The sequence below is a fragment of the Delphinapterus leucas genome, chromosome 2 (genome assembly GCF_059928025.1).
Source record: "Delphinapterus leucas isolate spDelLeu-1000000601 "Yukka" chromosome 2, BTC_Dleu_Yukka2, whole genome shotgun sequence".
Taxonomy (NCBI): domain Eukaryota; kingdom Metazoa; phylum Chordata; class Mammalia; order Artiodactyla; family Monodontidae; genus Delphinapterus; species Delphinapterus leucas.
Window position 1 is genome coordinate 96,228,275 of NC_143130.1, and position 18,892 is coordinate 96,247,166.

Here is an 18,892-nt window from a genome sequence, read left to right on the forward strand (position 1 = left end):
TCAACGGGAGGACTGGTCCTACCCTGGACCCTACTTCTGGCTCTGCGCGTGGTGGATTTGGGACAGGGGGCTCAGGGGGTGAGGTTGAGGGGAGACCTCAGCTTCCCCTGCAGAGCCCCCTGCCCATGACGTGATCTGCCCCAGGCCCGAGAACTGTCTTGCCTGGACGTTCACCTGAACAGCACAGGGAGCACAGCCGAGGCTGCAGGTGAGACCTGCTCAGCGTGAGGTCTGGCCTCTTGCCTGGAGTGTGGAGGGTTGCTGGGTGTGGCTGGGGAACCTGTCCAGCAGGAGGCTGCCCACACAGCGCAAAAGCAACTGGTCTCCTCTGGGCAGGAGAGTCCCCCTGACCTGGGGGAAGGCCTGTCGCTGGAGGTGGGAGTCCCATGGGGGGTGTGGGGAGAGCCCTCTCCAGAATGCTGTTTGCCATGGTCCAGCCACCCGGCCTCCCCATGGCTTGGGCAGTACTGCTGGTTTCCTGGATTCTAGCTGGGGTTCCGGGCTCTTGTTTCCCTTGTGCTAACCTGTCCACTCTCTCCCTAGATCAGGACGAGCTGGAGCTGGAGCTGGTGCTGAAGGGCTCATATGAGGACACACAGACATCTGCCCTGGGAACAGCCTCTGCCTTCCGCTTCCACTACATGACAGCCCAAGAGGCAGAGCTGAGTGGGTGCCTGAGGGTAGGTTTTGGCTCTGGAGCTCCCCTGCCGACCCCAGCCTCGGGCCAGCTCCACCTGCTGCAGGCTTCTCTCTGGCCTTTCACCTGCCAAGGTCAGGGCCCTGTGGCCTTGTCAGCCTCCCCCAGTTAGGCACCATGTCCTTGGCAGACAGGGAGGATCACCAGGGGCCTCGCGTGGGCACGGGGGGCTGCTGTGCCATGTCAGTCTTTGTTTGAAGTCTTCAATGGCTCCTCCGATAAGGCTCCTAGAATAAAATCCCATTTCTGCGTCCATAGGCCCTGCATAACCTGGCCCCTGCGCACCTCTGTTGCCTCATTTTCTTCCATGCTCCCCCTCATTCACGATGCTCCAGCCATACTTGTCTCTTCTTGCTTTTCCAACATACCAAGTGCTTTCCCTGTCCTCCTGCGGCTCCTTCCGAGGCTGCCTGCTCCTCTTTCTCCTCCTCCTTTAGATCTCAGCTCAGATGGCACCTCTTCAGAGGCCCTCCTTGACCCCCCCCAACATCTTAAACAGATTCTACGTACCCCACCTTTGGTTACTCTATTACATCATCCTGCTTATTTCCTTTACAATACTTACTAACGTCAGCTCGTTACCTGTTTCTTTATAAGTTCATGCACATGACTCAGAATAATAAATAAACACACATCAGCTATTAATACACTAAATAAATATAAGCTATGCTTATTTTTTAATTTTTATTTATTTATTTATTTATTTATTTTGCGGTACGCGGGCCTCTCACTGCTCTGGCCTCTCCCTTTGCGGAGCACAGGCTCCGGACGCGCGGGCTCAGCGGCCATGGCTCACGGGCCCAGCCGCTCCACGGCATGTGGGATCTTCCTGGACCGGGGCACAAACCCATGTCCCCTGCATTGGCAGGCGGACTCTCAACCACTGCGCCACCAGGGAAGCCCCCTATGCTTATTATTTTTTATTGAAGTTTAGTTGATTTTTAATATTATGTTAGTTTCAGATGTATAGCAAAGTGATTCAGTGAGCTATTATTATTTTTGTAATGATTAGTAATTGTAATTTTTTAATTACAATAATTGTAAATACTGTAATTATTTTTGTATTATCAGGGAGGGTCTGTGTCTGTCCAGATCACTGTCTAGATACTCAGTAAGGATTTGTTGAGTGAGTGAATGAATGAATGACTTTTCTTTCCAGACCTCTAAAAGCAATGGCTGGAACTCAGGCAACTCAGCTGGGTACCTCACTGTACCCCTAAGGTCCTTGGCCATGGGGAAGGAGGTGACAGTTGACGTTCCTGCTACAAATGTAAGTGGCCTCAGCTGGATGGGAAGTGCCAGTGAGAATAAAGACCCCAAGGCCCCCAGGGGATACCCACACTCCCTTCAGGGTCTAGGACATTCTGAGTGGGGTCTCTTGTTTTGATTTCAGGCCCCAGGAGTGAAGCTGCAGCTCAAGGCTGAGAGCTGGTAAGGGACATTCACATCTGTGGGAGACAGAGGTAGTCACGGGGCTGGGGAGTATGTGGAAAGTGTGGTCCTAGGGGTTGGGAGCAAGGAGTTTATTTGGCAGCTACCGTGGGCTCGACCAGCCAGTAGCTGAGCTATGCAGGTGCCCCCTGATCCTTGGATCCTCCACTGCCCCAGCCTGAAGGAGCTGGCTGTGCATCTGGGCTTCGATTTGTGTACGGAGGAGAAAGCCTTCCTGAGCAGGAGGAAGCAGGTGGTGGCCAAGGCCCTGAAGCAGGCCCTGCAGCTGGACAGAGACCTACAGGAAGATGAGGTTTGTGGGGGAAGGGGGATGTGGGTACAGATACCTTGCACTCGCCTTAAGGGAGTGCCTGATTGCTATGCCCTCTCCAGATACTCCAGTCAGCAGAGGCTGAGGAGTGGGCATATGTGGGGAGATGTGGGGCATGGGGAAGCTCTCTTTGGGGATCTATCCAAGGCTGAGAGCTGTCATTTGCTGGGGAGGAGCCGGGCGCTAGCTCTAACCCTGACTCCTTCAGGCTCTGACCTCGAGTCCCTTCCCTGGAGGCAGGAGGCAGCTCCATCCCTGTCCTTGTTAAGCCAACCTGTGTCTGTGCAACCCAGGTCCCCGTTGTGGGCATCATGGCCACAGGAGGAGGTGCCCGGGCCATGACCTCTCTCTATGGCCACCTGTTGGCCCTGCAGAAGCTGGGCCTTCTGGACTGCGTGACCTACTTCAGTGGCATCTCAGGCTCTACATGGTGAGGGCCCTTGGGACTTGGAAGAGCAGAGATGATCAGGCCCCAAGGGGAAATGGAGTGGACGTCAGAGGGGCCCTCTAAGTGGGTGTGAGCAGTATGTTCTGATGGGTGCCAAGTGACTTTCTCAAAAGGGGGGAAACGGACATTCAGAGGTCCTGCCATGAGCAAGGCATTGCAGGACATCCATTCCATGCTACTGATCCAGAAGGAGCTGGGTTTGAGTTTCTGCAGCACTACTTACTGGCTAGGTGACTCTGAGCAACTTATTTCCCCTGCTTCTCAGTCGACTCATCTCCAAAGTGGGGGAAATAATACTACATACTCCATAGTACTGGAGTGGGACAGCCCAAGTAAAGCACTTAACATGTCTGACATGTACCAGGAGCTCCAAATTGGTAGCTTTTTTTCCTTTAATTGTCATTGCCTCATTTAATCCTCACAACACTCTCTGGGGTCGTTTCTCTTATTGTATAGTATAGATGAGGAAACTGAGGTCAAGAGATGCTATTTTACCTAAAGACAACATTGCCACCCTATGCTCCACTCTGCCTATGACGAAGTGGGACTTTTCACTATTAGAGATTCATTCCTTTGAGTCTTATCGAAATGTGACTTTAAGAAGTAAAAGAGGAGTAAACTCAGAGTTTAGGTGACAGCTGTTGACAAGCAGAGTCTTAAAGGGCTTCAGGACGGATCTATAAAGATGGGAGTAGGGGTCTACAGCTGTACAATACAGTAGCCACTAGTCACGTGTGGTTATTGACCACTTGAAATGTGGCTAGTCCAAACTGAGATGTGTTATAAATATAAAATGCACAGTGAATTCTGAAAGAACAGTTTGAAAAGAATATTTATATTAATTTTCATATCGATTACACACTGAAATGATAATTTTAGATACTGAATTAAATGAAATATACTGTTAAAATTAATTTTTCAGATCTTTTTTTACTTTTTGAAAATGTGGTTACTACGAAAATTTAAATTACATATGTGGTTCACATTCTATTTATATTGGACAGTACAGATCAAGAAGGAGAGAATGCCCTGAGGCAGTTTCCAGATAGGTGGGGCTTTGGCAGCCAGAGCCACGTGTTGGGAGAAGTCGGAGGGTGGAAGTTGGAGTTGCAGCGACCCATGCTGGGCCTTGACCTCAGACTGTAATGTCCCTTTGTTCTCTCAGGACAATGGCCCATCTGTATGGGGACCCTGAGTGGTCCCAGAGGGACCTGAAGGGACCCATCGGACACGCCCGGGAGCACCTGGCCAAGAGCAAGCTGGAGGCCTTCTCTCCTGAGCGCCTGGCGAGCTACTATCGGGAGCTGGAACAACGGGCTGAGCAGGGCCACCCCACGACCTTTGTGGACCTGTGGGGTCTGGTGCTGGAGTTTGCACTGCACGGACAGGTAGGGCTCCTGCGCATGCGAGGCGGAGCCTATGTGCAAGGGTGAGGGCTGGGGCAGCCTTGTAACTAGCTGACGTGTGCACGTACATTTCCTGCTGGGTAAGAGGCCAGTGGTTAAAGGATGTGGGAACTGCTGTACTTCCTTGTCTGCCAACTTTGGGAAGCCGACATTTTGAATCAGGTTATTCTTCAACTGATTGCCATGAAACAGAAATTTCTGGGTCTCCCAAGAGCTAAGGACCAATGTCAAAGTCAGTTAAGCATCGTGTTTAAGAGTCAGTGAGGTTTTTGGAACAGCTTTCATTTTATTTTATTTATACTGTAATATGAAATGTATTTTTCTTCATCTTCATGGTAGTGTTAAAAGCACAGACTCTGGAGCCAGATTTCCTAGATTCTAATCCCAGTGCCTCTTACCAGCTGTGTCCTTAGGCAAACTACTTAACTTCTCTGTGCCTCAGTTTTTTTCATCTGTACAATGAGGATGAGAAGGGTACTTAACACATAGGGTTGCTGTGAGCACTCAGTGGCGCCTTGGCATAGAGTAAGCATTAAGTGTTAGCTATTCTATTTCTTTACTATTATCCTAACACCATTAATACAAAACGGAGCAAATAAATTTTTTATGCGTTGCTTCTTTAAGGAAAGCTTAGTAAGTTAATTGCTGAATCTTACATTAACTGATGTAATTATTAAAATCAGGAATTTTTTTCACATTGTTGTTTTACCACATATAGTTATCTGAACAAAGTTTCTTTTAAAGCATTTGAAACAGCTAAAACACAGAAAGTATTTTTAACATGCATAACAAAAAAGTAAACTATCAAATATATTAGCAGAGGAAAGATTCTTACCTTTCTTATCTTTGGATATCAGGTGTTTGACCAAGAATGATTAGCGTGTAAACTAATGCCAAAAGTGAATTTGTTTTAACTTTTTTCTTTAAATTTTATTCTTGTTGGCAAGCCCAGTGCTACTTGGAAATTACCAACCATTCTTGTTTTTTAGTTATTAGTTTAAAAATATTTATTATAAAATATTAATATTAAAAATTTCTCACAATGATCTTCAGACTTAAGAAAATGCATAAGCATGAAGAATAATATAAGGAATATGCATGAACTCACTAATCAGCCTAAGAAGTGAAATATTACAGATAGAGCCAAAGCCCCCCCTGTGGACCCCCCTTTCAGTCCCATTTCCCTCCCACCCCCAGAGGTAACCACCATCCTGAATTTAGTTTTATCATCACATACATATCTGCAATCTGTACACTTTATAATATTATATAATATATAACATATTTTATAAACCTTTATTATATACTTTATTAGATATACGTTTATTATGCATACTTTTATTAAAAATATATATCCTTAAGAAAAATGTCATATTATTTGTACAATGGTTTTGTAGACGTCTCCTTGTGCCCTTGTGTTAGAGATTCTCTAAGCCTTGAAGATAGATGATAGCCAGTAGTGGAATTGTTAGGCCATTGGGTAGTGTATCTTCAACTTTTCTAGCTATTGACAAGTTGTTCTCCAAAAAGGTTGTATTAATTCACACTCCCACCACCAGTGTATCATAGTTTCTTTTTCTCTACATGCTCTTCACACTTTTAAGTGTTTTTTCATTTTATGGGTGTGAAAGGAAATTTTATTGTAGTTTTCCATTTCCTTGGTTTTTAGTGACAGTGAGCATATTTTCAAGTATATTTGTCATTGGGACATCCTCCTTTTTTTAATGCTAACTTCTTTAAAAAAAATTATTTATTTTATTTATTTATTTTTGGCTGTGTTGGGTCTTCGTTGCTGTGCGCGGGCTTTCTCCAGTTGCAGCGAGCAGGGGCTACTCTTCGTTGAGGTGTGCAGGCTTCTCACTGCAGTGGCTTCCCTTGTTTCAGAGCACGGGCTCTAGGTGCGTGGGCTTTAGTAGTTGTGGCACACGGGCTCAGTAGCTGTGGTTCGCAGGCTCTAGAGCACAGGCTCAGTAGTTGTGGTGCACGGGCTTAGTTGCTCCGCGGTATGTGGGATCTTCCTGGACCAGGGTTCAAACCTGTGTCCCCTGCATTGGCAGGCAGATTCTTAGCCAATAGGGAGTCCCTCTATTCCATTCTAATGGGGCTCATTCTCTATCCCTGTGCCAATCCTGCCCTGCATTGGCAGGCGGATTCTTAGCCAACAGGGAGTCCCTCTATTCCATTCTAATGGGGCTCATTCTCTATCCCTGTGCCAATCCTGCCCTGGCTTAGTTACTACCTTTGTGATAAATCTCAGTTTCTGATAGGGCAAATTTACCCCCATCTGCCACCTTGGTTCTCAGAATTATCTTGGCCACTTTTGGCCCTTTGCCCTCCTATATACATAATAGAATCAGTTAGTCAAGTTTCATGATAAATATTGTTGGGATCTTTGTCGAAATGGCACGGAATTTATAAAACCAACATAATTACTTGAAATGTTTTTATTTTATTAATATATCCCATGTATTCTTTGGCTCTACTGTTTAAGTTCATGTTTGGTTTTGAGGGTGCTGTGTTTTATTAACTGACTTTTCTGCCTGGCGGCAACAATTAATTACTATAGAGTGGGGAAAGCTTGTTTTAACAGTTCATTTTATGAAGTGCTAGAAAATGCAATTTGATCCTAGGCTATAAAGAAGACATATTTAATTACATTTGATCCTCCAGTAATGACTTAATACATGGTTTTATGTACACAGTTTGTAGTCATTTTAAAAAAGACAAACTTATTGTTCACAAGAATAAAAATCCTTGCGATATTACTGAACAACAATGCATTCTTTAAAATGAATACCCATGCAGTTCAAAAAATTTTGTCACAATGTGAAAGCTTTGCAAATGTTGTTTCTTTTTTTTTCTTAGTCATCATGCTTTATCTCTTAAAGCTCACATTTTTAAAATAATTCTTTATTGAGAAAAATTTAGTGTTGATTTCAAATTTGCCTTTAGATAAAAATAAGTATTTATTATCTCTATACTATACTGAGCTACAGTACCAAAAGTCATTTTAAGTCGTCAGAAAATATAACTCCATAGACAACAAATCACAATTTCATTAATACTAAGTATTATTAGAGAAATATTATACCCTGAAACTTAGAACAACTTACTTAGTCTATATGCTTTTATAATATTACTTCAGTTTTTATAAAAACCCACTTACAAAATACACCTGTTGTAATCAGGGCTTCTCAAATTATCTCTTTGAAACTTTGTTTTTACTCTCTTGCTGGCAAACATTGAAAGGCTTAGAAGCTGCTCACCATTCTTCAAGGAGAGACTTACAGTTTTTCTCCTATCTTTTCCTGAGTTAAAAAGGTCTTACATATTTTTCTTCAACTCTAGACAAAAGGTTTTATATACACTTTAGTGCCACCCTGTGCAAGACCCAGATCACACTGACACACCACCAACTGCACCCAGCTCCCACACTCCAGGTTGGACCCTTGAGTCATCAGAGTGGTGTTCTGCAGGGTTGGGGACCCTCATTTGGAAACTGGGGGGGGGGCGGGTAGAGATCCAGAGACTTGCCATGACTTACTGGTGAGCTATTAAAAGGAAAAGGAATACTGGGTGCTGTTTCAGTTGATAGAGAGGTGTGCTGACCCTTTTCCAAGGCTTTTCCAGGGCAGAAATTGCATCTGTAGTAAAAGATTGTACACGTCAAAAGAGCAGGCAAACAGGATTCCTAAATAAAAGACTTTGAGAAAGGAAATCACAGGTATTCATCAAGCCCCCTCCCTCCTCAGCACACATACATACTCACACCCACAGGACTAACTTGTAAATATAACAAATGCTCAGTGCCAGGCCGCTTGAGCCATATTTGGAGAATTTCCTGTGGATTCCCTATAACTCAAGTCATATTGGGTACCACTGAAGAACTGGAGGAAAAGGTGGCTGTGACCTGAGTGCTCCCACTGTGTGACAGAGGGCTGCCAGGGGAAGGGAAGCACACCAGGTGTGCTGAGGCTTTGTCACGGGTGCGGGAGCCGGACTCCCTGTTGGATGGGCTAGGCTAGAGTCCCGGGATGCACATCTGGCTGATCATCAGAATCACCTGGGGAGGTTTTAAAACGACAAATTCCTAAGTGGTTTCTGATGACTCTCAGAAGAGCCCCAGTAATCTGTATATTTAACTCTCAGTAAATCTGATGCTAAAGGTTGATATGGCAGGGTGGGAACCTCCTAGGTCTAGCTGCTGAGCGGGGTGCCTTCCAGCTCAGAGAGCCTAAGAGAGAGGTGGTACTCACACTGCTCCATGAGTAACAACCCAGGGCCTGTGGCAGCAGGATCCTTCCCCAGGTGGGGTTCCAGGCAGTCACCACCCTCAACCTTGCTGAGGCTTGAGATGAACTCTATTTTCATTTCTGGTCTGGGATAGAAGGAGACCTTTCTGTTCCCCTAGAATTCAGTGAGGCTCTGTGGCGGCTTCCCCAAAAGGCAAGCTAGAGTCCTTGCCAGAGCTTGGAGTTCTATTGGAGGGAAAATTAGAAACAAAAGGCAAGGATAAATAGTGGGGTACAACTTTGTGCCGTGCAAAGCAGGAAAGGAGCAGATGAGAATGTCAGGAGAGTGTTTGGCAGGGGCTGAAACTTGAACTGGTCCAGGTGAACCTAGAAGGGGCAGCCCATCCCCTGGCAAAGCTTACAATGTACACTGAAGGGGGATTTCTGAGTCCTTTCTGGAAAGCAGCGTGTGTGTGTGTGTGTGTGTGTGTGTACGCGTGTGTGCCTTTGTGCCTGTGCATCAGGGTCCATGTACCCTCCATGCTTCAACCCATAAAGAGGGGCCACTGGAACCACAGGATGCAGGGGTGGGTGTCACTGTTGACACTGTGGTCCTTGTGAACAGTGCTGTCTGCAGATACACAGTGCACAGCCCTACATGGAGACCCCGACGCTCCTCACCCCCAGCCTGTGCTCCCACCCTGCCTCCAGGGTGCTCCCAACCTTACTTTGGCCCCCACGCCCCCACCCCAGGTGTTGGATCAGAAGCTGTCAGGACAGAGAGCTGCGCTGGAGCGGGGCCAGAACCCTCTGCCCCTCTACCTGAGCCTCAATGTCAAAGAGAACAATCTGCAGACCCCGGACTTCAAGGGTACAGTCCTCAGTCCTGTCCACTCCACCCTCCAACACACACACGTGCACGCACACCTCCTCTGCACCCTGAGGGCCCCCAGAGAGTTCACACAGGAAACTCCTGCACAGATGGCCAGCCTTCTGGAAGGACGGTGGTTCTGATGGGCTGATGAGGTAGCCAGCAGAGCTCGCCGTCCTGGGGCAGGGCTGTGGTGGTGAGGATGTAGACAAGGGGCTGGGTGGGGGAGAGGTCAGCTCAACAGTCAGCCGGGCGGGGAGGAGGCGGAGGCCTGCTGGGGGGCAGTGTCTTTGGCCCTTGTCAGAGCTGGGGCTCCCCCAACCCCCTGTCCTTTCATTCCCTCCTGGCCCCTCAGAGTGGGTCGAGTTCTCCCCCTATGAGGTCGGGTTCCTGAAGTACGGCGCCTTCATCCCCTCCGAGCTCTTCGGCTCCGAGTTCTTCATGGGGCGGCTGATGAGGAGGATCCCTGAGCCCCGCATCTGCGTCCTGGAAGGTGAGCGGTCGTCAGTCTGAACGCCCTGTGCCCAGGTCTGGGCAGAGCAGCCGGGGAGGGCAGATACTGAGCTGGGGGGAAGGGCCATTGCAGAGGCAGCCCGCTGCCCCTCCTATTCTCCATCTGCACTCAGGGGTGGGGACCACTGCCTTCCAAGTGATGGGGGGCAGGGCACTGAGGCCTGAGGCTGACCTCTCTTGGGAGTTTGGCCTTCAGGTATCTGGAGCAACATTTTCTCCCTGAACTTGCTGGATGCCTGGTATAACCTCACCAGCTCCAGTGATGCCTGGAAGCAGCACATCAAGGACAAGATCAGGAGCCTGGGTAGGAAAGGGAGGCACTGAGGGGAGCCTGCGGTGAAGCCGCTTCCCCTTCAGATGCTACAGGGTCGGCGGGGGGGACTGTCAGGGGAGGGAGGGCCAGGCATTTCCAGACCCCTCAATGGACCAATGTCTGCTTCTCTGGGCTCAGAGGAATCCCCTCCCTCCTCGGGGACCTCCTCAGGGCCGGAGGCCTTGTGGCTCCAGCCTGGAACAGCGCTAGCCCAAATGTTGAAGGGCTTCCTGACGAGCAGACCACTCTACCAGCACAGCTCCAACTTCCTCCAGGGCCTCCAGCTGCACCAGGACTACTGTGCCCAGAAGGACTTCTCCACCTGGGCAGGTAAGGGCCACTGCCATGTGTCCCCAGGTAACAAGGTTGGGCTTCTGGGTGGAGATGGACCATGGCTGGGGCTGGCAGAGGCCTGGGGGGTCCCAGCATCCACTCCTGGGGTGTGGCTTGGAGGAGGTCTTGGGAAGGGCTGGGCTGGCACGTGCATTCAGGGAGTGACACCAGGGGTTAGAAGGGGACGTGGAGGCGAATGCAGTATTAGGGGTGGGTGGATGATCTGCGTTGGACTGGCTGCCCCTGACTATTGCTACCTCTCCCATCAGACAGCCGGGTAGACTCCTCCGCTGGCCACCTGACCCCGCAGGAGCCCCAGCTCTGCTTGGTGGATGCCGGCTACTTCCTCAACACCAGCTGCCCCTCCATGTTCCGGCCAGGCCGCAGGCTGGACCTCATACTATCCTTCGACTACTCTCTATCCTCGCCCTTTGAGGTGCCGCTGGTCACCCCATGGGAACCCCAGACCCTTCGCCCACCCAGGCCATGCTCCAGGGACGAGCAGCAGGGCCACTGGCCCAGACCTTCTGGGTCCCCAGGGGGAGGGAGAGATGACAGGCTGTGACTCAAAGGCTCCTGCCAGGGTTGGGAAGGGCTGTGGAGGTGCTGGGGCCCTGGGCTCCCAAGAACGGTAGACAGGGAGGAAGCTCGCCATGCCCACCCCAAGAGGAACCGCTGGACAGAGCTAGGAGGAGAGCCTGGCCTGTCCACGTCCATCCTCCCAGGGGCCTCCCTGAGGACTCTGGGGAAGGGGGTGGGTAGGGCTGTGAGACAGAAGTGGGTCCCCTACTGAGGCCCTGGAGGCTCTGAGATTGAATATCCCAGAAACAGCAATCCCATATGGGGTGCTAGATCTGTACCCCACCTAAAGATTTTAGTCAAACAATACTGCAGACCACCGGGATCCTTTGCTTCCCTCCAAGGCACTGTGTAGCTTGACTGGGCCACGAGCAGGACAGAATCAGGTTGTCTTGAGCAGTCAGTTTGGGCTGGAGCTGTCCTAGCGTCTTCTAGAGTGCTGACCTGGGATGACTGGGAAGTAGCCATTGCTCTCTGAGCTCCCTCTGCCCCGCCAGGTGCTACAGCAGACGGAGCTAGACTGCCGGGCCCGGGGGCTGCCGTTCCCCCGTGTGGAGCCCAGCCCTCAGGACCGACGCCAGCCCTGGGAGTGCCACCTCTTCTCAGACCCTACCTGCCCTGATGCCCCTGTCCTGCTTCACTTCCCGCTGGTAAACGCCTCCTTCAGGGACCACTCAGCCCCAGGTGAGGCAGCCCCCCTTCCTAACAGCCTGGAAGCCTGGCCCCTCAGAGGCACCGCTCTGGGCCCTCCCAGTGCCCCTGCAGCCAGCAGAGGGAGGAGTCTTAAGGCTAGTCCCACCCAGTCTGGGACACGGCAATACCCTGGCCTGTTGTGGATGCCCAGATCCCTGCAGAGGCCCTCCGTCTGCAAAGCCACTGGGCTGGTGTCCTCTTTGTCATGACCCCAGGCTCCTTTGGCCTCCCCCTCCCCATGCCCGTCACTACAACTGGGCTCTGCTCCCCCGCTCTATGGCAGGGGCCATGTATGGGAATCCCTGCACTGTCACCGTCCACCACTACTGCGCACCACATTGTTGGAGGACTTCCTAAAGGCCCCCCAGGCTGGACAGCCAGAAAAGAGAAGCCCCGGTCCCCTCTCTCTCAGATTCCCCTAAACCTGTCTGGGGTCACAATTGGCCTCTCTGTCATTCTACCGCAGACCACTCTGGGGTCCTTTCTCAGGGAGCTGGGCCTCTACTCCAGGGCCCCCGAAATCTGAACTCTCATCACATTCCTTCTAATCCTCGCCTCCCACCAACTGGTCAGACTTTTATCCCCTTTTGATGGGAAAACCTAATTCTGCCTTTGTGCAATCTTCTGGCTTTCTAGTTCCTGCCATAATTCCAAACCTTCTAGCTTTACTCATTAACATGCTAAGCCCACATCTTGGGATTCTCTTTCTCAACAAAGACTGTTTCTTGCAAAACAAAAGCTCTTTGGTTTTCAGACGCTTGCTTCCATCATGAGTTTTAAGAATCCACCCACTAACCTAAAGGGCTTTGTTTTTCTGCTGCTTCCGCCTTACCCCTGGGGGTGAGGTGGATACCAGGGCGGGGGCCTGAACCGTGGAAGATGTGTAATGCTGTGAGAAAATGTGGGAAGCAGCACATGCTTCATACCTCAAAATAGCATCCTGCTATCCACAGTTATAGTTCTGGGCAAAGGACACGGGGCTGGGAGGAACCCCTTCAGTGGGGAGCAGCTCACCCCTGTGTCCAGCCACCAGGAGCCGTTCTGCCAGCTGTGGAGGCCTCTGGGCCCTGCGCCTAACCCCCTTCCACCCCTGGACAGGTGTCCAGCGCAGCCCTGCAGAGCTCCCGGACGGCCAGGTGGATCTCACGGGGGTCAACTCCCCCTATTCCATGTTCAACATGACCTACAAGGAGGAAGACTTTGACCGCCTGCTGCAGCTCAGTGACTACAACGTACGGAACAGCCAGGGCACCATCCTGCAGGCTTTGAGGACCTCTCTGAGGCACCGGGCCCCGGGGGCCAGGCCTCCAGGGCCGCAGACTTGAGACTTCTCGGGGTCCCCAAGATTTGAGGGCCACGCTCTGATCCTGGGGGCTGGGGGCTTAATCCACCTGCAGTGGGTACAGCCACGGCCCTCATGGGGCTGGAGTTCCCGGTCTCTCCCAGGCCTGGGCCGCCTCTGCGGCTGGTCTCATCGCCCAGAGGGGCTGTGTCCTACCCAGAGTTCTCCCTCACCTTCATAGCTGGTTTGGAAGGAGCTGACAATAAACTCCTTACCAGGCCAGCATATAGAACAGCTGGTTCGACCAAACATTTACACGTAGTTCTTTTCACGCCTGAACAGAATGGAGTTGAGGTGCAAGCTGGAGGTGCCAGACCAGGAGTGGGGACAGGCAGGGCAGGGGAGGGCCTGGAAGGTGGCTCCAGGTATCAGGAATCACAGTACCTCCTGACAGGCTCCCCTTACTGCCTCTGCTCCTCTCCTCTTATGCTATTTTTACGCAACTTTAGTGAGATATAATCCATATGCCATATAATTCATCCATCTAAAGTATGCAATTCAATGGCTTTTACTATATATTCAGAGTTGTGAAAGCATCGCCACAATCAATTTGAGAACATTTTCATTAACCCAAAAAGGAACCCCTCATCGCTTAACTGTCAACCTCAAACCACACCCACCCCAGCCCTAGGCAACCACTAATCTACTTTCTGTTTCTTTAGATTTGCTTATTTTGGACATTCCATATAAATGGAATCATAGAATATGTAGCCTTTTGCGTCTGGTTTCTTTCACTTAGCGTAATATTTTCAGGATTCATCCATGATGTAGCAGGTATCAGTACTTAATCCCTTTTATGGCTGTGTAATACTCCACTGTATAGATATACCACACTTTATTCATGGGCTGATGGACATTTGGATTGTTTCTGCTATTTTTGGTTATTATGAATAATGCTGCTATGAACATTCATATACAATTCTTTTGTGTGGACAATGTTTTTAATTCTCTTGCATGTACACCTAGGAGTGAAATTGCTGGGTCATAGTCTTTTTTTTTTTTTTTTTGGGTCATAGTCTTTTGAGGAACTGTCAGAATGTTTTCCAAAGTATCTGCACCATTTTACATTCCTGTCAGCATTGTATGAGGGTTCCCCTTTCTCCACATCTTTGCCACCTCTTGTTACTGTCTGTCTTTTTTATTATAAATATCCTAGTGTGTGTGAAGTGGTATCTTGTATGCGTTTCCATAATGTTGATGTTAAGGATCTTTTCACATATTTATTGGACTTTTGTATATCTTTTTTTTTTTATAAATGTATGTATTTATTTATTTTTGGCTGCGTTGGTTATTCATTGCTGTGTGCGGGCTTTTCTCTAGTTGCAGCGAGCGGGGACTACTCTTCGTTGCAGTGTGCAGGCTTCTCATTGCAGTGGCTTCTCTTGTTGTGGAGCATGGGCTCTAGGCATGCGGGCTTCAGTAGTTGTGGCACGTGGGCTCAGTAGTTGTGGCTCATGGGCTCTAGAGCGCAGGCTCAGTAGTTGTGGTACACAGGCTGAGTTGCTCCACAGCATGTGAGATCTTCCCAGACCAGGGCTTGAACCTGTGTCCCTTGCATTGGCAGGTGGATTCTTAACCACTGTGCCACCAGGGAAGTCCCTGTATATCTTCTTTAGAGAAATATCTATTCAGATCTTTTGCCCATTTTAATTGGATTATTTGTCTTTCTGTTGAATTGAGAAAGTTCTTCATATGTTCTCTGATTTGATGTATGATTTGCAGTTTTTCTCCCAGTCTGTGGGTTGTCTTTTCACTTTCTTGATGATATCCTCTGAAGCACGGAAGTTTCTGATTTTGATGGTTCCCAGTTCATTTAAATTTTCTTTTGCTGCTTGTGCTTTTGGTGTCGTATTTAAGAAGCCATTGCCTAATCCAAGATCATGAAGATTTACATCTATGCTTTCTTCTAATGGTTTTATCGATTTAGCCCCTACATTTAGGTCTTCCATCATTTTGAGTTAACATTTGTATATGTGTGAAGTAGGGGTTCAACTTCATTCTTTTGCAAGTGAATATCCAGTTCTTCCAGCCATTTGCTGAAAAGGCTGTTCTTTTCCCATTGAATTGTCTTGACACCTTCAGTTGAAAATCATTTAGCTGTAAATGTGAGCGTTTATTTCTGGACTCTGATTCTATTTCATTGATCTGTTTGTCTATCCTTATGCTCATATCACAGTGTCTTCATTACGGTAGCTTTGTAGTAAGTTTTGAAATCAGGAAGTGTGAGTCCTCCAACTTTGTTCTTTCTTTTCAAGATTGTTTTGGCTATTCAGGGTCCCTTGAATTTCCATATGAATATTAGGATTAGCTTGTCAATTTGTGCAAAGAAGATAGCTGGGGATTTTGATGGAGATTGAATTGAATCTATAGATGAATTTGGGGGGCACTGCGTCTTAATTTTAAGTTTTCCAATTCATGAACATGTGCTGTCTTTACATTTATTTAGGTCTTTAATTTCCTTCTACAATGTTTTGTAGTTTTCAGTGAGCAAGTCTTACACTTGTTTTGTTAAGTTTATTCCTAAGTATTTTGTTCTCTTTAATGCTATTATCAATTGAGTTCTTTTCTTAATTTTCTTTTTGAATTGCTCATTTCTATTATAAAGAGATAAAATTGATGCTTTTGTATATTAATCGTGCATCCTGTAATCTTGCTGAACTTGTTTAATGGCTCTAATAGTTTTCTCTTTTTTTTTTTTTGACTCCTTAAGATTCTCTACATATAAGATCATGTCACCTGCAAATAGAGATGGTTTTACTTCTTTATTTCTGCTCCAGATGCCATTTATTTCTTTTTCTTTTCCTGACTAGAACAGTATAATGTTCTATAATAGAAGTGGCAAGAGCAGACATACTTGTCTTGTACATAATATTGGAAGGAAAGCATTTTTTCTTAGATGCCCTTTAGCAGGTTGAGGTAGTTCCCTTCTATTCCTAGCTCCTTTAGTGTTTTTTATCATGCAAGGTGTTGAATTTTGTCAAATGCTTTTTCTGTGTCTATTGAGACAATTATATTTTTTCCCCTTTATTCTTTAATGTGCTATGTGGCAATAATGGATTTTTTGGATGTTAAACCAACTTGGCACTACTGGGATAAATCCCACTTGGTCATGGTATATAATCCAGTTTATGTATTGCTACTATACTCACTTATGATCTCCCACACTCAAAGGGGACACACACACACAAACTCACATACAACTCTGTCTGCCCTGGCACCATGTAGGTGTCACAGTGACAGACCGTGGCCCTCATCTGATGACCTCTCCTCAGGACATCCTTCCCTCTGTCTCTCATGTATTTGGCTTTATTTTGATTCTACAATTTCTCCATTTTATCACAAACTCTTATTTTTCAGTGATGTCGATGACGGTATCTACTGGCTTGAGTAGGAAAAAACACTCCAGTTTCTCCTTTATTTCTCAAACAGAACACCTCTGACACTTCTGGTCACCAAATGAGTGGGGCTTTCTTCCACACCAAGCGATTCTCTGCAACATCAGCTGGGTGTCCTACAATCCACCTCAATTCTGACACTGTCTACCTGGAGTTAGCATCAGATCACACGTTAAGGGAACAGCCCCATGAGACTGCGTCCGCTTCACATGTCAATTGCAAGTCCCAGGTTGTTATCTGTATTTCTGACTAGCCAGCTATAAGTTAGGGTTCCCATGACCCCTTTCTTGGATTCGATAATTAGCTAGAACGGCTTACAGGATACAGGGAAACACGTTTACCAGTTTATTCGATACAGATGAACAGCCTGAAGAAGGACATAGAGTGAGGTTTGGAAGGGTCCCAAGTGCAGGAGCTTCTGTCTCCGTAGAGTCGGGGGTGTGTGTGTGCAAGCCCCTACATTGCAGTGGAAAGAGAATGCTTTTACAGAGAGGAAAAGGAAGCTGGGAGGGCTCTAGTAAGCAGAGTCCATGGCTTTTCATTGGCTGAGTCCTTGCCAGGAAAGGAGTCTTTCTTCTTCCTGTTGGTCTCTGCTATTGTTAATAGTGCATGAGAACACCCCCCTTCTGGCCTCCCGACTCTACCTGAGGTTTCTGTTTATTAATTCTTTACACTGTAAATCACCTCATACAAGCCCAAATCCTACAATAAACCCCTCCTACCTCCTACTTACTGAGACACTCCGTGGTTCCCCACAGTGTACGGTCTCCTTGGTTGCAACAAGTACCAATAAACTCAAATTCATTCAACTACAGTGATGTTCCTGGGTGTCTTTGGCTGGTGGGTATCAACAGGGGTAAAGCAACTTGCTAAGATCACTAAACTCAGGAGTGGCAAAGCCAGAGCTGGAACTGGAGGCTTTAAAATCAAGGCCAGGCTTCTAACAGTCACACCACCATGTGTCTTTGGGCACTTACTTTGGAGCTGGCCCTATTGTACTGTGAAGGATTAACGTGACTTAAAGAGGGGTCTGGCCCCTGGAATGGCCTGCCTGATGGGAGAGTCTTTGTTTGCCTGGGGGCTTTGGCCGCTGGACAGTCTGACAGTGTGATCTGTGATGAGGCCTCTGAAAGAGACTGTTATCAGTTCCAACCTCCAGAGGAACTGGGACTAAAGCTATTAGCCTGACCTCCCAGAGGGCTTGGAGACTAAAGGTCAGCCACGTGGGCAGTAGGTGATGGAGCCCCGGTAAACACTCTGGACATCAAAGGCTCAAGGCCCCCAGTTAGTAATACTCTGGGCGTACTGTCACTCACTGTGGCTGGGAAGAGGTGACTCCACGGAGAAGGGACAGCTGGAAGTTCCCATTTAGCCTCTCCCAGACTCTGCCCTGTTGTCTCCTTCTTTGGCTTGTTTCAATTTGTATCCTTTCACTGTAAAAAAACCAAACTAACACACTGTAATCCTAGGTGTAGAGCTTTCCTGAGTTCTGTGAGTCATCCTAGCAAATGATCAAACCTGAGGGCGGTCCTGGGGACCCCCGAATTTGTAGCCAGCTGGTCTAAAGTGAGGGTGGTCCTGGGGACCCCTGAACTTGCAGCTGGTGTCTGAAGTGAGGACAGTCTTGTAGGGGCTGTCCCCTGAGACTGCACAGTTGGGTAAGCCCCTCTAAAAGTGGGTCAGAATTCCTGGCAGTCTGGAGGACTGTGCCCTCAACCTTGCAGCTTGGCTGACTCAGTGCCTAGGCTCTGGAGACTGAGAAGGGGGCATAAGCGGAAAAAAAGACTTGTCCCATTTGGGGAACTTTCAATAAAGCCAGAGAGACCCAGAGCCAAGGAGTGCTTACGCAGCCCATGGCTGAAGCTCAAGTCCTTACCTGGTACGTGAGTGTGCATGTGAGTGTATTTGTCTGTTTCACCCCCCAACCACCAGCTACCTGCTGTTACCCCAGGCCTCTTGACTACCAGGACATCCCGTCAGCCCCACCCTTATCTGGGTGAGGACTGTGACTTGGACAGCTGTCAGGTCCCACCCACAGGCTCCGTGTAGATTGTGCAAGTCTCTTCCTGCAGCCTGTGGGCCGTCCTGGGCCAAGCCCAGAGATGGCTGGGGTCGGGGGTGGGCACGGACCAGAAGGCCCTGCAGGGGGTCTCATCCCTAGTCCTGGCACTGGGCTGGCACTCTGCTTTCTGGCCAGCACATGTGGTGGCGGTGGGAATGGTGAGAAAAGGGTGAATTGAGAAACATTTCTGTTTCCTGATCAAGTTGGATTTATTTCGACAACGCAAGAAGGGTTTTAGAAAACTTA

At 48.3% G+C, this 18,892-nt stretch overlaps 1 protein-coding gene across 10 annotated transcripts in view; it reads left to right on the top strand.

Annotated features, from left to right (window-relative positions):
* Window positions 1–17,393, top strand: part of PLA2G4D (phospholipase A2 group IVD) — a 34,699-nt gene extending 17,306 nt beyond the window's left edge. For 8 of the 10 annotated variants that reach the window (XM_089904898.1, XM_089904903.1, XM_089904879.1 and 5 more), the window contains 14 exons: window positions 145–208; window positions 544–680; window positions 1,857–1,967; window positions 2,091–2,128; window positions 2,306–2,441; window positions 2,753–2,889; window positions 4,073–4,295; window positions 9,299–9,416; window positions 9,772–9,909; window positions 10,126–10,233; window positions 10,381–10,572; window positions 10,845–11,011; window positions 11,652–11,838; window positions 12,946–17,393. In XM_089904898.1, coding sequence (XP_089761024.1) covers window positions 145–208; window positions 544–680; window positions 1,857–1,967; window positions 2,091–2,128; window positions 2,306–2,441; window positions 2,753–2,889; window positions 4,073–4,295; window positions 9,299–9,416; window positions 9,772–9,909; window positions 10,126–10,233; window positions 10,381–10,572; window positions 10,845–11,011; window positions 11,652–11,838; window positions 12,946–13,172 — 1,983 coding nt within the window. In that variant the 3' untranslated portion in view covers window positions 13,173–17,393. The remainder of the gene's footprint in view (window positions 1–144; window positions 209–543; window positions 681–1,856; window positions 1,968–2,090; window positions 2,129–2,305; window positions 2,442–2,752; window positions 2,890–4,072; window positions 4,296–9,298; window positions 9,417–9,771; window positions 9,910–10,125; window positions 10,234–10,380; window positions 10,573–10,844; window positions 11,012–11,651; window positions 11,839–12,945) is intronic. The other 2 variants (XM_089904885.1, XM_089904887.1) reach the window with 2 other exon arrangements.
* The last annotated feature ends 1,499 nt before the right edge of the window (window positions 17,394–18,892 follow it).